Source organism: Zosterops lateralis (assembly GCF_965231275.1).
Source record: "Zosterops lateralis genome assembly, chromosome: 13".
Taxonomy (NCBI): Eukaryota; Metazoa; Chordata; class Aves; order Passeriformes; family Zosteropidae; genus Zosterops; species Zosterops lateralis.
In genome coordinates this window covers 13,906,306-13,920,968 of record NC_139773.1, presented here as the reverse complement: position 1 = coordinate 13,920,968, position 14,663 = coordinate 13,906,306, and the positions used below count along the sequence as shown (strand labels likewise).

Sequence of the window (14,663 nt, the reverse complement as noted above, 5' to 3'; positions counted from 1 at the left end):
AACCAGGCAGCAGTGCTGAGCTGAAAGTTTGGTGGAAGAAGAAGGGGTTCAGTACAGAGTTTTCAGGGCTGGGTCTGAATTTGGGAAGCTGCTTTGCCAGCATGCTCTGGTAACCAGGCAGCAGAGCTGCAAGTTTGGTGGGAGAAGGGGTTCAGTATGAATTTTTCAAGGCTGGGCCTCTCCCCACAGAGAGGATGCTGCAGTGATCTGTGTCTCCTCTCTCCCAGGGCGTGGTGCTGCAGCAGGACACCTACATCGAGGACCAGAAGCTGGCTCTGAGCGAGCGGGCTCTGAGCCGCAGCTTCTTCCGGCCCACCTCGCTGCTGGAGCAGGAGAAGCAGCGCAACCTGGAGAAGCAGCGGCAGGAGCTGGCCAACCTGAAGAAGCAGCAGACACAGCACCAGGAGGAGAGGCGGAGGAGGGAGAAGGAGTGGGAAGTGCGGGAGAAGGAGCTGGCAGAGCACGAGGCCGAGGTGGCGCAGCGCGAGGAGCAGGTGCAGAGGCTGAGGCAGGAGCTGGAGCGGGAGCGGGAGGAGCTGCAGGTGAAGAAGGCGGCCTACCAGCTCGACCTGGAGCGGCTCCGCACGGCGCAGAAGCAGCTGGAGAGGGAGAAGGTGCAGCTGAAGCAGGACGTGGAGAGATTCGCTCAGATGCGGCAGGAGCCCGACCACAACCAGGTAAATGATGCCAATGGCCAGGCTCCCGGGGAAGCTGATCCCTGCAGGGAGCTCCCAGCCAGCTCCTCCTCACAGGGCACACAGCTGGTGCCAGCCCAGCCCCTGACGTGGGGACTGGTGTTTAAAACTTACAATGTGCACTATATGATGTGCAATGCTGCACTTTTTGCACCTCTGGAGCTGCTGAGGCACTCCCAGTGTTGGTGCTTCATGGTGTATTGGGGGTGCCTGGCCAGTGCTGGGCAGCCTGAGCTCTGCCCACTTCCCTCTCTGTGTCGGGGGGATGGCAGAGAGGAGGTGGCAGGTTCCCAGGGAAGATGCCCCAGGCACTCCCAGGGGGTTGACACTGCCTGATGTTGGCCTTCACCCAAGGGCTGAGCTCTGGGGAGCAGTCAGGCACAAGATCAGGCACTTCTTCCTTTGCAGAGTGTTTTGCCTGAGTGTTGTGTAACCTGCAGCCTCCAGCTGTCACAAAAAACACTTGTGAGGCTGATAACTACAGGGCAAGGCTTTTCACATGCTGACATCCATCTCCAAAAGGATGCTCAATATCCAGCAAAGGTCCTGAGAAGACCGAGCACCTGCAGCCAAGTTGTGGCTCAGTGAGCAAAGGTCTCCAGCTCTGCTGGAAGAGGCTTCTGGTGTCTGACTGCTCACAACCACAAAGAAACACCCACACACAGATCCTGGTTTGGGCATTTTTCAGCAAGTCAAGGTTTATTCCTTTACAACTTTGCAGCAGTCTGACTGAGAAGATCAAGCACCATTGGCAAAACATGAATTTAATCCTTAAGCCTGTTGATCATTTGTTTGTTTGTAACTCACTAATTCTGACTGTAATTTGCTTAGAGCTGTAGCAGAGTTAGTTTGTAAATGTTGGATTGCAGAATGGGAATGATTTTGGATGCCTAATTGTGGCACTGAGCAGTGATCTCTTGAAAAGCTAATCACCAAAGGAGGTCCTGCTCCCTCCCACCTGGCTCCTGATCAAGCCAGTTTTCCAAGCAGCCAGTGAAGCTGTTCCAGCTCCAAGCACTTGCAGATAAGGGCATGGATGCTGTGGGAGAGGCTGAGAGGTAAAATGCCTGCAAGGCCTAAGAGATTTAGGAGAAGGAAGCACCATCTCAAGACAGGTATCTGACTGACACTGCAGAGCTATTAATAGAGAGTTCAGTCGAGCTTTGTTGGGCTTGTTTTGATCTTCCCTTTGAATGTGCAAGCTCAATTACATCCTGAGACAGCCGTTAGGAAAAAAAAAAATAATATCAGGAAAAATGCTTTTGCTTTCATCTTTTGCTTGGGAAGCCTTTCTTTGACACATGGCGCTCCCGTGCCGTGTGCTGGCGTTCCCCTCCCAGAGAGGAACACTGCTCCTTGGCCTCCTGCCACCATCTGTGTGTGCAAACGATGCAGGGTGAGTCTTGCTATTGAGATCTTAGAGAATATTTGCCCTTGGCTTGTTGATACATAGCAGAGTACATGTAGAAGCAAAAGATAGTGGAGTGTTACTCTTTGTGTGCCTCGTTTTTTCATCTTGAACAGAGAGGGCTTTTCTCTCTTTACTTGGCCTGGATGGGGACCACGTTTTACCTGGTGAATGAGCTGGATGTTCACAAGAGCAACCTCTGTGAGTGGTCTGGGACATGCCTTTTCTGTCCATGTTCTCTGCTAGCCTTTTTCATGAAACACTTTTCCTTTCTAGGTTTCAAATCTACATGAGAAACTTGCAAGAGTCTCCTCCCAGTCCAGCACTGATGAATCCTCCATGCAGAAGAACCCTTCCCTTCCTAAACAAGGGCACTTTGATGCAGAACTGTCTGTCTCCCCCAAAAGGAACAGTCTTTCAAGGACACACAAAGAGAAAAGCACTTTCCATTTGCTTAGCACAACAAACCAGACTAACAAGGCAGCTGAGGAACAGACTCAAATGCCTACTCGCCTCTTCAGTTTAGCCAAACCAAAGGAGAAGAAGGAAAAGAAGAAAAAGGGCAGGGGACATCGCTCCCAGCAGTCTGGTGAGTGTCAGGGGAGCTCACAGATGTTTTTCCAGGGTTGGTAAGATGGCTGTTTTCCTTTAGCCAGCTTGAAACTTGTGAAAGCCACAAAATCTGGCTTTAAATGAGGCTGGTGACACAGGGATGGGAAAGAAGAGCAGCTGTGCTGAGTGGATTTCTCAGCTTGAAGTGATCTTCCATGGGCTTTTCTGCCTGTCCTGTAGCCCCTGGGGTTGTAAGAGGGACACACATTCTTCTCATTGTTTCTTCCCATCCCATCCTGAGCATCCTCCATGGGCTGGATTCTCTGCTTCAAGGAGGAAAATGTTCTGCTTCAGTGTCAGTGCTTTCAGAAGGAGCTGCTGCTGGGTTGCTCCTGGCTGTTGCAGCTCCTGAGGCATTGATGTCTGCTTTAGCTTTGTGGCAGTTTGGAAGTGATACCCACAAGCCTTCTGGTGGCCTCTCCTTTCCCCTCAAGCTGGTCTGTTTTGTCTCTTGATCTGAAACAAAAACATACAGCTTTTTTTTTTTTGTCTGGTAGTTTTGCATCCCCTTAGGACTCAGAGCTGCACCTCAAACCTCTGACCCACATGAAATTTGATCCCATGCCCTCGGATGACCGGGTTCATTCATGCTAGCTCACTGATGTTTTCCAGCTTGTGCACAGGAAATCTCACCCTTTACAAGGTGTAATTTCATGGTAGCTCATCAGGGAACTGGGCATCTTTTAAGGGGCCGTGTGGATTTGGCAGACAGCGGAGTTTCTGTGCACACAGAGCCCCGCTCTGCCTGCTGTGTCCCTGTGTTCCCATAGTGATTCTCACATGATGTTTTTTTTGGTGCCACAGATTCTCACTCGTCAGAAGCACCTCCAGAGGGTGAGGAGATCTTCTGCTGAGCATGGACTGTTGCAGTGGTCACTCGTGGCATTGGTTCTGTGGACATCTCCCTGCCTGTGACACGGCACGTGGCTGGACAAGCACCTGGAGGTTTTCAATAAAACATGTTCTGAACTCAGTGCTAAGTGGTGCATAAGGGCCTCTCTCCTGTGAATTCTCCCTGCAGAGGCTGTGCCTGCACGGCTCACAGGACCATCTCCCCTGTGCAAACCTGGGGTCAAACGGATTGGGATAGATGTTGTCTGTCTCTTCTTACTGCTAAAGGATGAGAGAACATAGCCTTAAGGGGTTTGTGCCTTCAAATTCCCCTTTTCTGGGGAAAAGAACCAAAACCAAGCATTTAGGAAAAGATTAGGACTCTACAAATGGTGCGTATACACTGGCATATATAGATATACTGTATATATACATAAATGTATCTATGTATCCACTGGGATATGCTTACAGTCCCCACAGCCAAGGTCCAACAGTGGGGATAGATGATACCTGAGGACTTTCAGGGAGTGTGTAGATATTAAATATCTTGCCCTTACTGCTCTGACTGTAACACAGTGACCTGCACACCCCTTTTGTGCTCATGGGATAGGGGCTGTTTGGTTTCAGAAGGGTACCTTACACCAGGAAGCAGTAACAGCATTCAGAAGCAACAACTCAGAGGATAAAAATCAAAATTAAAAATCATTCTGAACGATTTCTGTGGGGCAGAGGAATCAAATGTCAAACTGTTTCCAGAGTCAAGCAGAACATTACTGGGTATATAGAAAAGAGAATTTTGGTAGTCTGGTAAGGCAATCCCAGGGAGCCAGGACAGACTGTTCAAATGGAAACAACAGCAAGCAACAGGTTTTTTACACAATCTCTTTGAGCTTCAGCCCACTCCCTCCCATCCTGAAGTAAAGATTATGTTTTGGCTGGAATAGAGCTCTCCAGTTGCATCTGACATCCCCATAGAAGCCTAATGAGTGAGTGAGGGGAGGTGGCTAAAAATCTGCTTTTAGGGGTCTTTGTTCTGTTCTTCGTGTTTTTCTTAGCCTGGTTTAGGTGCTACCACTGGGCTTCTGTTTCTCTGGATTTTCTCTCTTGCCCTGCTCGTTTCTGAGGCAGAGTGAGAGCAGCAGTGTCCCAGCAGGTCAGTGAGACACTGCCTCCTATCCCTATGGCTGTGCAATACGGGGCACTTGGGAGCCTTTTTTGGGGAGAAAAAGGTTCTGATGAACAAACCCCCTGTGGGACAAGTCTGGAGTCCAAGGTGGAGTGTCTGTGCAGAACAGGAAGGTCCAAGGGCAGTCCTTGCTGTGCTGGCTGTGGAGTCTGTAGAGTTGTAGAATACAGGGATGTGTTCAATGACGGAGGAGAAATGCAACGAGACACACTTTTCTCTAAAATCACTTTTCTTCCAAACCCTGTCAGGAGAATTACCCAAGTGGATTTGTAAATGGTGACCAGCTTCAAAGTAGGTCAAGGTTTAGCTCAAGAGTTTGAAGCTGTCAGGTGCATTTCCTTTCCTACCATTTTTTTTTTCCTTTAAAATAACAAATAATTTCTCTTCTTGTACTGTTGTTTTATTTCAATTTGCTCTCAGGCTTGTCAAGAGCTGGTGACCCACAACAGTTTTCAGAGTTAGTGCTGATGACTATCAGCAGCATTGATGGTGAGGTGGATGCTTGGGCTGGGCTGTCTTGGTGCAGGAACCCTGCTTGCTTTGGAAGCTCTCTACACTATTAAAACTCGAAGAAAAAGAGAAAAAAAGAAAGAAAGGAAAAAGGGTTGAGATTTTTTTTTAATATTATTTGGTGCTTGTTATAATTGCAAGCAGGGCTTGCAAAAATATTTATCTTTCATTTTATCTGAAAGAGTTGTTTTTTTAAAGTTTACTTGGTTTTATTTTTTTATTTCTTTTTACTTTTGCTTTTGTTTGGGGAATAGTTTGAGGATTTTTTTCTCTTTCCCCCCCTTTATTTTTTTGGTTTGTTTATTTGTTTTGTTTTCTTACCAAAAGATTGGTAAACCAAATGTTCTCATCTCCCTGTTTCCTACAAATCATGGGGTTGGGCAGTGCTGCTTTGCAGTTCATTCCATGCCCAAAGTCACACAATTTCAGCTGAGAGCTTTCTTCAAGGCGGAGCATCTTCAGGCCAAAAAAAGTCTGGAAAAATACAGTAACTTCAGACAAGGCTCCTCCTGTTAATTAGTTTCCTTGTTTAAACATTTTGTTTTAATTTCTCATTCCTTTTGGAGGCAAAGGAAAAAGCAAAGCATGGAGTGCCTTGCAGTGATGTGAGGGTCTAGTTGCTCTCTCAGACCCCAGGGGAGCTGAAGGAGGCACGTGCTGGTGGTGTGGTGGTACCTTTTTCATAAGAAAACCACCAGCTTCAGAAAGTAACTCCTGCCCTGCAGTTTATACATCTGCAAACACAAATGTGCCAAGCTGAAATTTTTGGAAACCAAAGCAACGCGTGGCTAATTTACTGGTGTGTGAACAGAGATCAGGGCACTGGTGTGTCTGAGTTCCCCTCAGTCTGGAACAGCCTTTGCCACTATGAACTTTTCAATTTATCCCACTGTCTTTTCCTCAGTCCCAGCACATGCTATATTCACAACACAGCAGTGTCCCCTGGCTCTGAGAAGGGCACCAAAAGGCGGATGTGTGACCCAGGACAGCAGGATTGAGTCTGCCTGGCTTCACCATCTCTCCTGACCTGCAAATCAAAAAGAGCATTCAGTGCTTGAAGTGCAAATACTATTGGCTAAGTGATCTCCCAAGGTCCCTGTGGTTCCTTGACAGAAATCACAGGTGTGAGTCAGAAATACACTGACCAGAAATCCTGTGTATCAAAGCTGTTTGTGTCTTAAATTCTGGTGGACAGACCTTTGTCCCTGGAGGATGTCTGTTACTGTATGATTCAGTTTTTTGGAATGAAGCCTTTCCTCCCACATTGCTTCCTCCTCCTTTCACCTTTAGGAAGGTAAGGGCTTGTTTTTATCTCTTTAGCCTTTTATTTTTCCCTTCTCAGATTTTCTTTATAAAGGCTTGGCATAGGTTCCTGGAGTCAGATTCCTGCTCTGATCCCTGAAGGTTGTCTAGCATTGTCTGCTGGAGTATGGTCCCAGCTTGACAGCACCAAAACCTTTCCTCTTCCTGGCCCTAAAATTGTGTTCATTCCAGTTCATGCCTGGCATCCTGCACTAGTTGAAAGCATGTTATTTCTTCAGCCCAGCCTGTTGCTAGTTCCCAGAGCCAGTCCCTCAATCCCATTTGGAGCACCCAAACTACCCTCTTTTGCATTGGGTTCCTGGGACTCAGAGTAGGTTCAAAACAATCTGTTTGAAGCCCATGTTGTTGGAGGAGAAGAGGATCCTGTGAGGGCTTTTGGAGCTGTTTGTGCTCGTGTTTCATGGAGGGCAGAGATCAGATTTGATTTTCTTGGGCTTTTTTTTGGCCTGCTTTTTGCCACTGCCCAACAGGAGGGGTTTCAGTGTCCAGGGAAAGTGAGAGTGTGGGCTCAGACAAGTAGAGAAGTGGCCAGTATTAGCTGGGGGTGCCAGAATACCCAGCAGCAGAGAGCAGCTGTAGCAAAGGGTAGGAGACTCAATGGGGTTGTGTGGGCTTGGCCTTAGATTCTTTTAAATTAAGTGATCATCTCAACACATAACTTGATGTCAGTTTGATGCCATAAAGCACTTTAAATGGAACTGGTCTTCCCCCTTTAATTATGGTTTATTTGGAGACAATCAGTTTTGCCATTGCTTCCCTCTCTGTATCCCCAGCAAAATCAGAGCTTCAAGTAGGTGTGTTCCTGGTTTGGTTTGGCTTTTCCCCAAGAGGGGAGGAAGAGCCAAGCTTTTTGTATTATTTTTAGACCAAAATGGGTGTGAGTCTGACTACAGTCCCACTGCAGATAGGTTAAATGGCAGGACAAGAGAACTGGCTTTTGTTGGCTCAGGTAGAGCCCCCAGGAGAGCCCATGTCAGCTTCACCATCACCTTCCTCACATCAGATAGGGAAACAGCCCTGCCAGTGGTTTTCCCTCCATCTCCTTTTCCTTGGAGAAACTCAGAGTGAAGGAGATGTGAGGGGATGAGGCCTTTTCCATGCACCAAGGTATTTAATGTCCAGGCCCCTGGGACACCTCCCAGGTGCCCTCCTTGGGAGAGGAGCTGCCATCCCCACTGAGGGTGGACTCTTCCCTCTGGAGGTGTGACACTGCTGGGCAGCACAGTAATGCCATCAGCTTCTGTGGATTTGCATCCAGAGAGTCCAGTCACGTTTGCACCTTCCTTGAGTCACTAGGATTTCTCAGCTGTTGCTGAAACACTCAATTCCAGTCCTTCCACATGCCACCTAGTCAGAAGAGGTTCTTTAGGTGCCAAATCCCAAGGAAGCAGTCTAGGATATCTATGGCATGGAGCAAGGGAGGACTGAGCAGGGGACACAGGAGAGTATCTGCTAAAATCCCACAAAACATTCCTTGTTAACCAGAATTCTGGAAATTATTTTGCCTGCTGGCCAGGTTTGGGAATTTATCATGATTTAGGGCACCCATTTAAATAAAAAACCTCCCCTGCTGCTCACAACTCTTGCTTCATTTGTCAGAAGGGGCAGCAATCCACAATTCATTGGTTATACAGCTAATTTTTAAATATAGGCGAGCTGAACTGGCCAAATCTCCTACACTTTGTGCTCTTCAGTCATGAGAAGTGTAATGCCAGCTCTCTTCCCACCTGCATTTTCCAAGACTCTGTGGCCTTTCCTTCCACATCCATTTCGCTGACACTGATGCTTTGCCCAGATATAAATCAGCTTCCATTGCTTGGGGGGAGGGGGGAACAGGATAACATTCACTGCTTTGCATACAGCTATGAGCTTTGTATGTATTTAAGCTGTCTATAGGTATCCATCTTTTCCATGCTCTAAAGTAATCCTGCTATTTTCTTTATCAATATTAAACACTGAAAAAAAAAAAAAATCTATGTCCGGTTCAGTTCGCCTATGGTTAAAGTTTAGCCTGGTGTTTATTTTGTACTAATAATGGAATGCACTTGAGTAATTCTCAGAACATTGAGGTGTATGATAATAACTTCATATACCTCTGCTTTTGGTTTGTTTCTTATTAAAAAAATAAGAAAGGAAAAAAAAAAAAAAGCTTTGGATTTTCATGTTGAACCCATAAAAAAAAAAAAGTTGGGGAAAAGATTTTTAAAGAAGAGAGTAAAACCTAATCGCTGTATGTTAATTTGTAATTATGTAAAAAGCTGGTTATTGACTGTAAAATTCTTCAGTTTTTCTGTAACTTGCCAGAAACCATTAGGTTTTGTAACAAGCTTTATTTATCTTCCTTTTAGTTATCTGTATCAACCTCTTGTAAAGTCATTCTTCTTTTAAATAAATTTGATTTTAAGTCTGAGTTTCTTCTTGATTTATTCCCACACTTTTGGTATTTTTGCTGATGACTTTTTTGCACCAAGGCTGAATGAAGAGCCCTAACCTCAACATGTAATCAAACATTTGCATTGCCTTTATCATCTCCACTCCAGTTTGAACCCACTGGACTCTTTAACTTATTTTCCTCCTCTTGAAAAATTTGTATTTTACTGAAGGACGGATGGCCATGTGATATTCCTTGGGTTTTTCTCCCCCCACACAGGGCTTTTCATCCTTGTACAAGAAGGGGAAATGTCACAGCTGTTCTCTCTGCCTCTTCAGCCCCATGATGAGAACAATGGGAGTCTGGGGGCTGCAGGTGCTGCCTGATGGCACAGATTTCCTGTAAACCCCTAACACAGCTCTGAAAAGTCCTAGACACAGAGGTTTTTGGTTCTTTTGGCTTAGAGAACCAGAGATGCTTCATCTCATCACAGGACAGGCTCCACGATGCTGTGTGGCTTAGGTGTTCCCATGTCTCCTGCAAGAAGAGACCCATCAGAAATGCTGTATCCAGTATCCAGCTCTACCCTGGGGAGGCAATGTAAGGAAGAAAAGTCTTCCTTGTGAGGGTGGGGAGGCACTGGAACAGGTTGCCCAGAGAAGCTTGGATGCCCTGGAAGTGTTCAGAGCCAGGTCAGACACAGCTTGGAGCAACCTGGTCTAGTGGAAAATTCCTTGCCTGTGGCAGGGTTGGTGGAAAAATATCTTTAAGGTCCCTTCCAACCCAAACTATTCTGTGATTCCATGATAAGGTACATGGTGTTCCCAGTGCCTGCAGGCATCAGTCCAGGCAGGAGAGGGTGCCAGAAGTACAGAGCCATGACGATGAGAAGTCACAGAGGACCACAGTGGCTGGGGTTTCCCCACAACCACTTTCTGCTGGATCATAGAAGAGATCACTGCTGGCCCTCTACTGCCAGTCTTGCACAGGGCTCCAGCATCCTCTCCCCAGGCAGGAGGAGCGGGATACCTGCACCCTTCACCCCCTGTGTATTGATTTTGAGGCAGAGGAATTACTTCATTTCCATTTGTTACTCCCCTTGACTTCAGAGGTACAATTCAGAAGGACAAAGGATTGCTTGAGGAGAATCAGATATGTATTCACAGAATCAGAATATCCTGAGTTGGAAGGGACCTACAAAGAACATCAAGTCCAGCCCCTGACCCAGCACAAGAGCCCTAAGAATTAAGTATTGATCAAAGCTTTGGGCTGTCAGCTGCCTGGGGTGTTGTGCTGCTCCTCAGCAGACGTCAGGGCACCCCAGCCCCCATTAGGCAGCAGTGCACTCACTGCCTGGTGTTTTCCCCTCCTCTCAGCTGTGTTGCACATGCTGTTCTGAAAGCCTGAGTCACGTCCGTGTACCTGAACCCACACCCTGTCACGCAGCACTTGCTCCAAGACAGGCAACCCCTGGGTGTGAGACAGGAGATGAAAGAGTTGGTTTATCTCGACGGCTGCTCAGTAGTCCTGGTTTTATTTGTATTCCCAGGCGTCCCAACTCACCTATTTACTGAAGTTGAATAAAAGCCTTCGCCCAAACTGTCGGCTCCTGGGTATGGCTTTTAAAAAGCACATTTTCCTGTGGCCCCTCCTGGCTCTGCAAGCTGGATGCCTGACAAAAGCACCCCTTGGGGCACCTCCAGCCTTTGCATCACTGCAGTAAAACCACAGCTGCTGCAGCTGCTGGGAACAGGAGATGCTGCTCTGATACGACAGGCATTGGTCACGGGAGGTGCGACAGCACATTTACTGATGGCAAACCACACAGAGGAAATCAAATCCTTTCTGAATCAACCTCCTGCCAGGGAAAGGCTGGGTTGCAGAGCAAACCAGGCACCTTGAGCTTCTCTGGTCCTGCACAGTGCACTCCAAACTCCCCTGTTTCCATTAGCCAGGTGGAAGCCTGGGGAGGCAACACAAATTGCCTTTGGCAGAGGAGGGAGCAAAGGGCCCTACTGCTCCAGGACACCTCCATATATTAATTTGACTATCCTTAACCAGCTTTCCACAATTTCATATGCTCAAAATTTCCATGCTCCGAGCCATTATGGCACAGCTAAGACAATGAAATGGATGTTCTCTCCAGACCACAGGGATCAATTAATTTAGACAGTCCCAAGAAAAAGTGATGGGTTTCTGAGCATCCCAGCTTTCTTGCCCTGCCCTTCCTTGGCTCCCAAAGTTAGAGCAAAATATCTCTGTGGCTTTGTTGGATGTGGTTGGATTTTCACTGGCATATTGATTGACCTAAAAGGGGCCATACAGCATCCTTAGAATGGGATGAGCCCCAAAAAGGAGCATTGACAGGCCCAGGAGAGGCTCTTTGGAAATATGGTTTAGTGATACCTTAAACATTTGCATTATCTGCATTTCCCTTTTGCTGCCCTTGCTGGGTTCAGTCCTGGCTCTGCCTTCAGGGAGAGAAACTGGAGGTCTGGGAGGACACAGGTGCAAGCTGGGCTGGGGCTTGCAGACAGGCCACTCATTCATGGAGGGTTTATTAAGAGAAGGAAAGGCAAAACCCTAATTAGCGAAGCGAGTGAGTGAGATGCTTTGTGATCAGATACAAGGTGAATGGTAAAGTAATAACTTACCTTTGCCATTGAAGGCACCTGGGGCTTGTTAATTTGCTACAGGAATGTTAAATACGGCATCTTGATTTTTAGGAGGCTGAACCATGTAAAAATTAAGCGGAAAATAACATTTGACATTAGAAACTGATATGAGCACCCCCAGCTCTCACAGGGATGGGCAGAGAGTGGGTGTCCCCTAAAGCTGCCCTCACACCTCTTGGATCACCCCCAAACCAGGCTTTGGTGCAGGGCCTGCTCTCCTGCCCCTGTTCAAGGGTGCCCAAGGGTGCAGAGCTTCCCCAGCCCCACTCGCCCTGCATGCTGGAACGCCTCTGTCTCTCAGTGCAGAGGGGATTTGTTTCCTCCTTTGATGGTCCATCCCTGGCACAGCCGCAGCTCTGCTGGTCATTCCCTGACCCCTCACCTCAGCCCGGCCTCTCTCCCTCGGGCATCTCCAGATGCTCTTTCTTTCCCCCTTTCCCATTCACCAAAGGGCTGCTTCTCACCAGCCGCATCTTTCCAGCTAGCCTAATTAGACATGAGCCTAATTAGAGGCGAGCAGGAGCGGTGATGAGTCATTAGCGGGGCCCTGTGGGGAGGCCCGGAGCAGCCCGGGCCCGGCGGGGCGGCAGCGTGGGCTGAGGGGCCCGGGGGCGGCCGGGGCTCCGCTGGGCGCTGGGAAAAGCTGCCACGGGGAAAGCAGCTCCTGTTTGTGCTGCCTGCGTGTGTAATTCCTCCAGACGTGACCCAGAAATTGAGTGAAAAAGGGTGTTTATCCTCCTCTCCCTGCACCTGCCAGGGCCCCAGTGCTGCTGGGCTGGCCTCCGGGGCAAGGCCTTCCCAGCCAGCCAGGGAAGGGAGAAACCAAAAGGGCTTCTCCCGGTGGCCCTTAGGCTTTTTTTCCTCCTTGTTTGGTTTCTGCTCATCCCTTTTAACAAGCAGCTATCCCCCGTGATGGAGTGGAGCCAGGACCATGAGAACTGGCTGCCTGCTGGGGCTGTGGGGAGAAGGAGCCCTGCTGCAGTGGGGAAGAAGAGTGATGGCAGCAGTAAAAAGCAGAATTAAAATGTTTGCTTGGGATAAACCCACAGGACTGGGGATAGGTATGATGTCAGGAGTGAGAGATAGGTCTTTTTCTATCAGTCATTAAATCACTTTCTGGCTGTTAGTGTTTATTCACAAGGACAAGTTGTGCCACCCTGGCCTGGTCATGGACTGTTTTCCCCAGACTCTGCTGGGAAAGGAGACCTTCCCAAGAAAGCCAGAACTGAAAACCCATGAATTACTTGATTCCTGAGCTCTGTAGTCCTCAGAGACTGTCAGGAAGAATGAAAGGACAGGTTGAGTAACCAGGATCAGTCTTCTTGAACCCTTCCCCCAACTTTATTTGGTGAGGGACACACAAACACAGAGGGGCCCTGTGTGTGAGCTGTGGCCCTCAGTGGTGCAGTGTGTGCTGGGGAGCAGGGAGTGAGATGTCCAGGCACTGACAGCATGAAAGCCAGGCCTTTTCCACCTAATTGGATCTGTTATTCAGCTGAGAAACACTGAATGCATTGGGTGGGCTCGGAGCTGGCGATTTCAGTGAGGAAGTCGGGACGTTGCAGCAAAGTAGGTCACAGTGCTGCAAACCAGGGTGAGGGCTCTGCACAACAGCCAAGGATGTTAAATAAGGAGGTGGTGAAAAGGGAAGAAAAGAGAGACTGTGAGGAAGGAAGAATAAATGAGCTCAGCCTTGGCTATTCATTCCCACTGGGAGTCCCTGCTGCTGGCTCCCACCTTGGGGCCCTCAGCACTGCTGCCTGTGGCTCCTGCTCTGCACTGGGGCAAGAGGGATTGGGCCCCATTAGATTCCCAGTTGGTTGTGGGGAGCTGGGGGCAAAGGTTTCTCCTGCTCTGCACTGGGGCAAGAGGGATTGGGCCCCGTTAGATTCCCAGTTGGTTGTGGGGAGCTGGGGGCAAAGGTTTTTCCTGCTCTTGCAAGCTTAACTCCAACACTGCTTATGGAGCAGCATTTCCATGCATGGCATTTTGTGAGCCTGGACCGTCTTCAGAGATTAAAACCTGCTGAGTTTACCCCAAGGGAAAAGGTGCATGGGGAAACAGGAAAACACTTCAATGTGGGATATATTGCAAGGAGAATGCTCAATGCTGGGCCATTAATTAATGTGCAGAAGATGACAGGACATGGACAGGAGGAGTTAGCGCTCTGTATGGACACGGATGAATTTGTAAACATGTTGGATAGCTGGAAAAAAGTGCTCCTCTTCTCCAATTATGTTTAAATGCCAGAACCGGCCTCTGGATGGATGTGGGGCTCCCTCAGACACCAGAGCTATTAAATCACCAGCTACTCTGCTTTTAATTGACTCTCATGACAAAGGGAGTGGGCTCAGATGATAATTCCCTCCAGGGCTTCACTGCAAAGCAGTATTATTTCAAGGGCAGCTGGGGTCAGGCTGGGAAAATGCATATTTAAAACTCAATAAGGCACTATGAGTTTCATTTAAAGAATACATAGAGGAGTATCAGCCTTTTGCATCCAGGGACGTTCAACATGCTCAGGCCCTGGGGATGGAGGTCTGATCTTGCCAGCTGCCTGCCTGGTTCCACCTCCGAGCATCTCCCTACCCTCTTCTCCCACGAGGATTTTTTGAGTGAGAAGCACCCTGTTCTGAGCTGGGGAACTGAGGTGGAGAGAGCTCATGGGCAGGCTCCAGCCAGGGCCAGAGGGTGGGTGGAAAGGAGCTGTATCCTGCCCCAGCTGTCCTGTAGGATTGGGCCCTGCAAAACAAGGGAGGTGTGGGATGACCCCCCCTGCTCCTCCAGGGATCTATCTCCCTGTCAGGCTCCTGGCACTTCATGGAGAAGATGTCTCAGCTCCTGACACCCCACAGCGAGGGCTGGCTATAGAGTGTGGGCTTGTTTCCCAGGAGCCTGGGAACACACAGCTCCAGTAACACCACCAGACAGGACTCTTTCCCAAGTGCTCGCTCCCAGACAAAGCTGAGCCTGACCTGCTGAGATGGTGAAAAAGCTCTTTTAGAAAAGGAAAACAAATCACATTTACATTTCTACCCCTGTACCTCCCATT

The 14,663-nt window shown here is 48.5% G+C and overlaps 1 protein-coding gene across 12 annotated transcripts in view; it reads left to right on the top strand.

The window, feature by feature from the left end:
- The window catches only part of AKAP13 (A-kinase anchoring protein 13), a 206,436-nt gene extending 197,461 nt beyond the window's left edge, over positions 1 to 8,975 (top strand). For all 12 annotated transcript variants that reach the window (XM_083870764.1, XM_083870765.1, XM_083870767.1 and 9 more), the window contains 3 exons: positions 228 to 677; positions 2,380 to 2,692; positions 3,520 to 8,975. In XM_083870764.1, the coding sequence (XP_083726890.1) occupies positions 228 to 677; positions 2,380 to 2,692; positions 3,520 to 3,569 (813 nt within the window). In that variant the 3' untranslated portion in view covers positions 3,570 to 8,975. The remainder of the gene's footprint in view (positions 1 to 227; positions 678 to 2,379; positions 2,693 to 3,519) is intronic.
- The last annotated feature ends 5,688 nt before the right edge of the window (positions 8,976 to 14,663 follow it).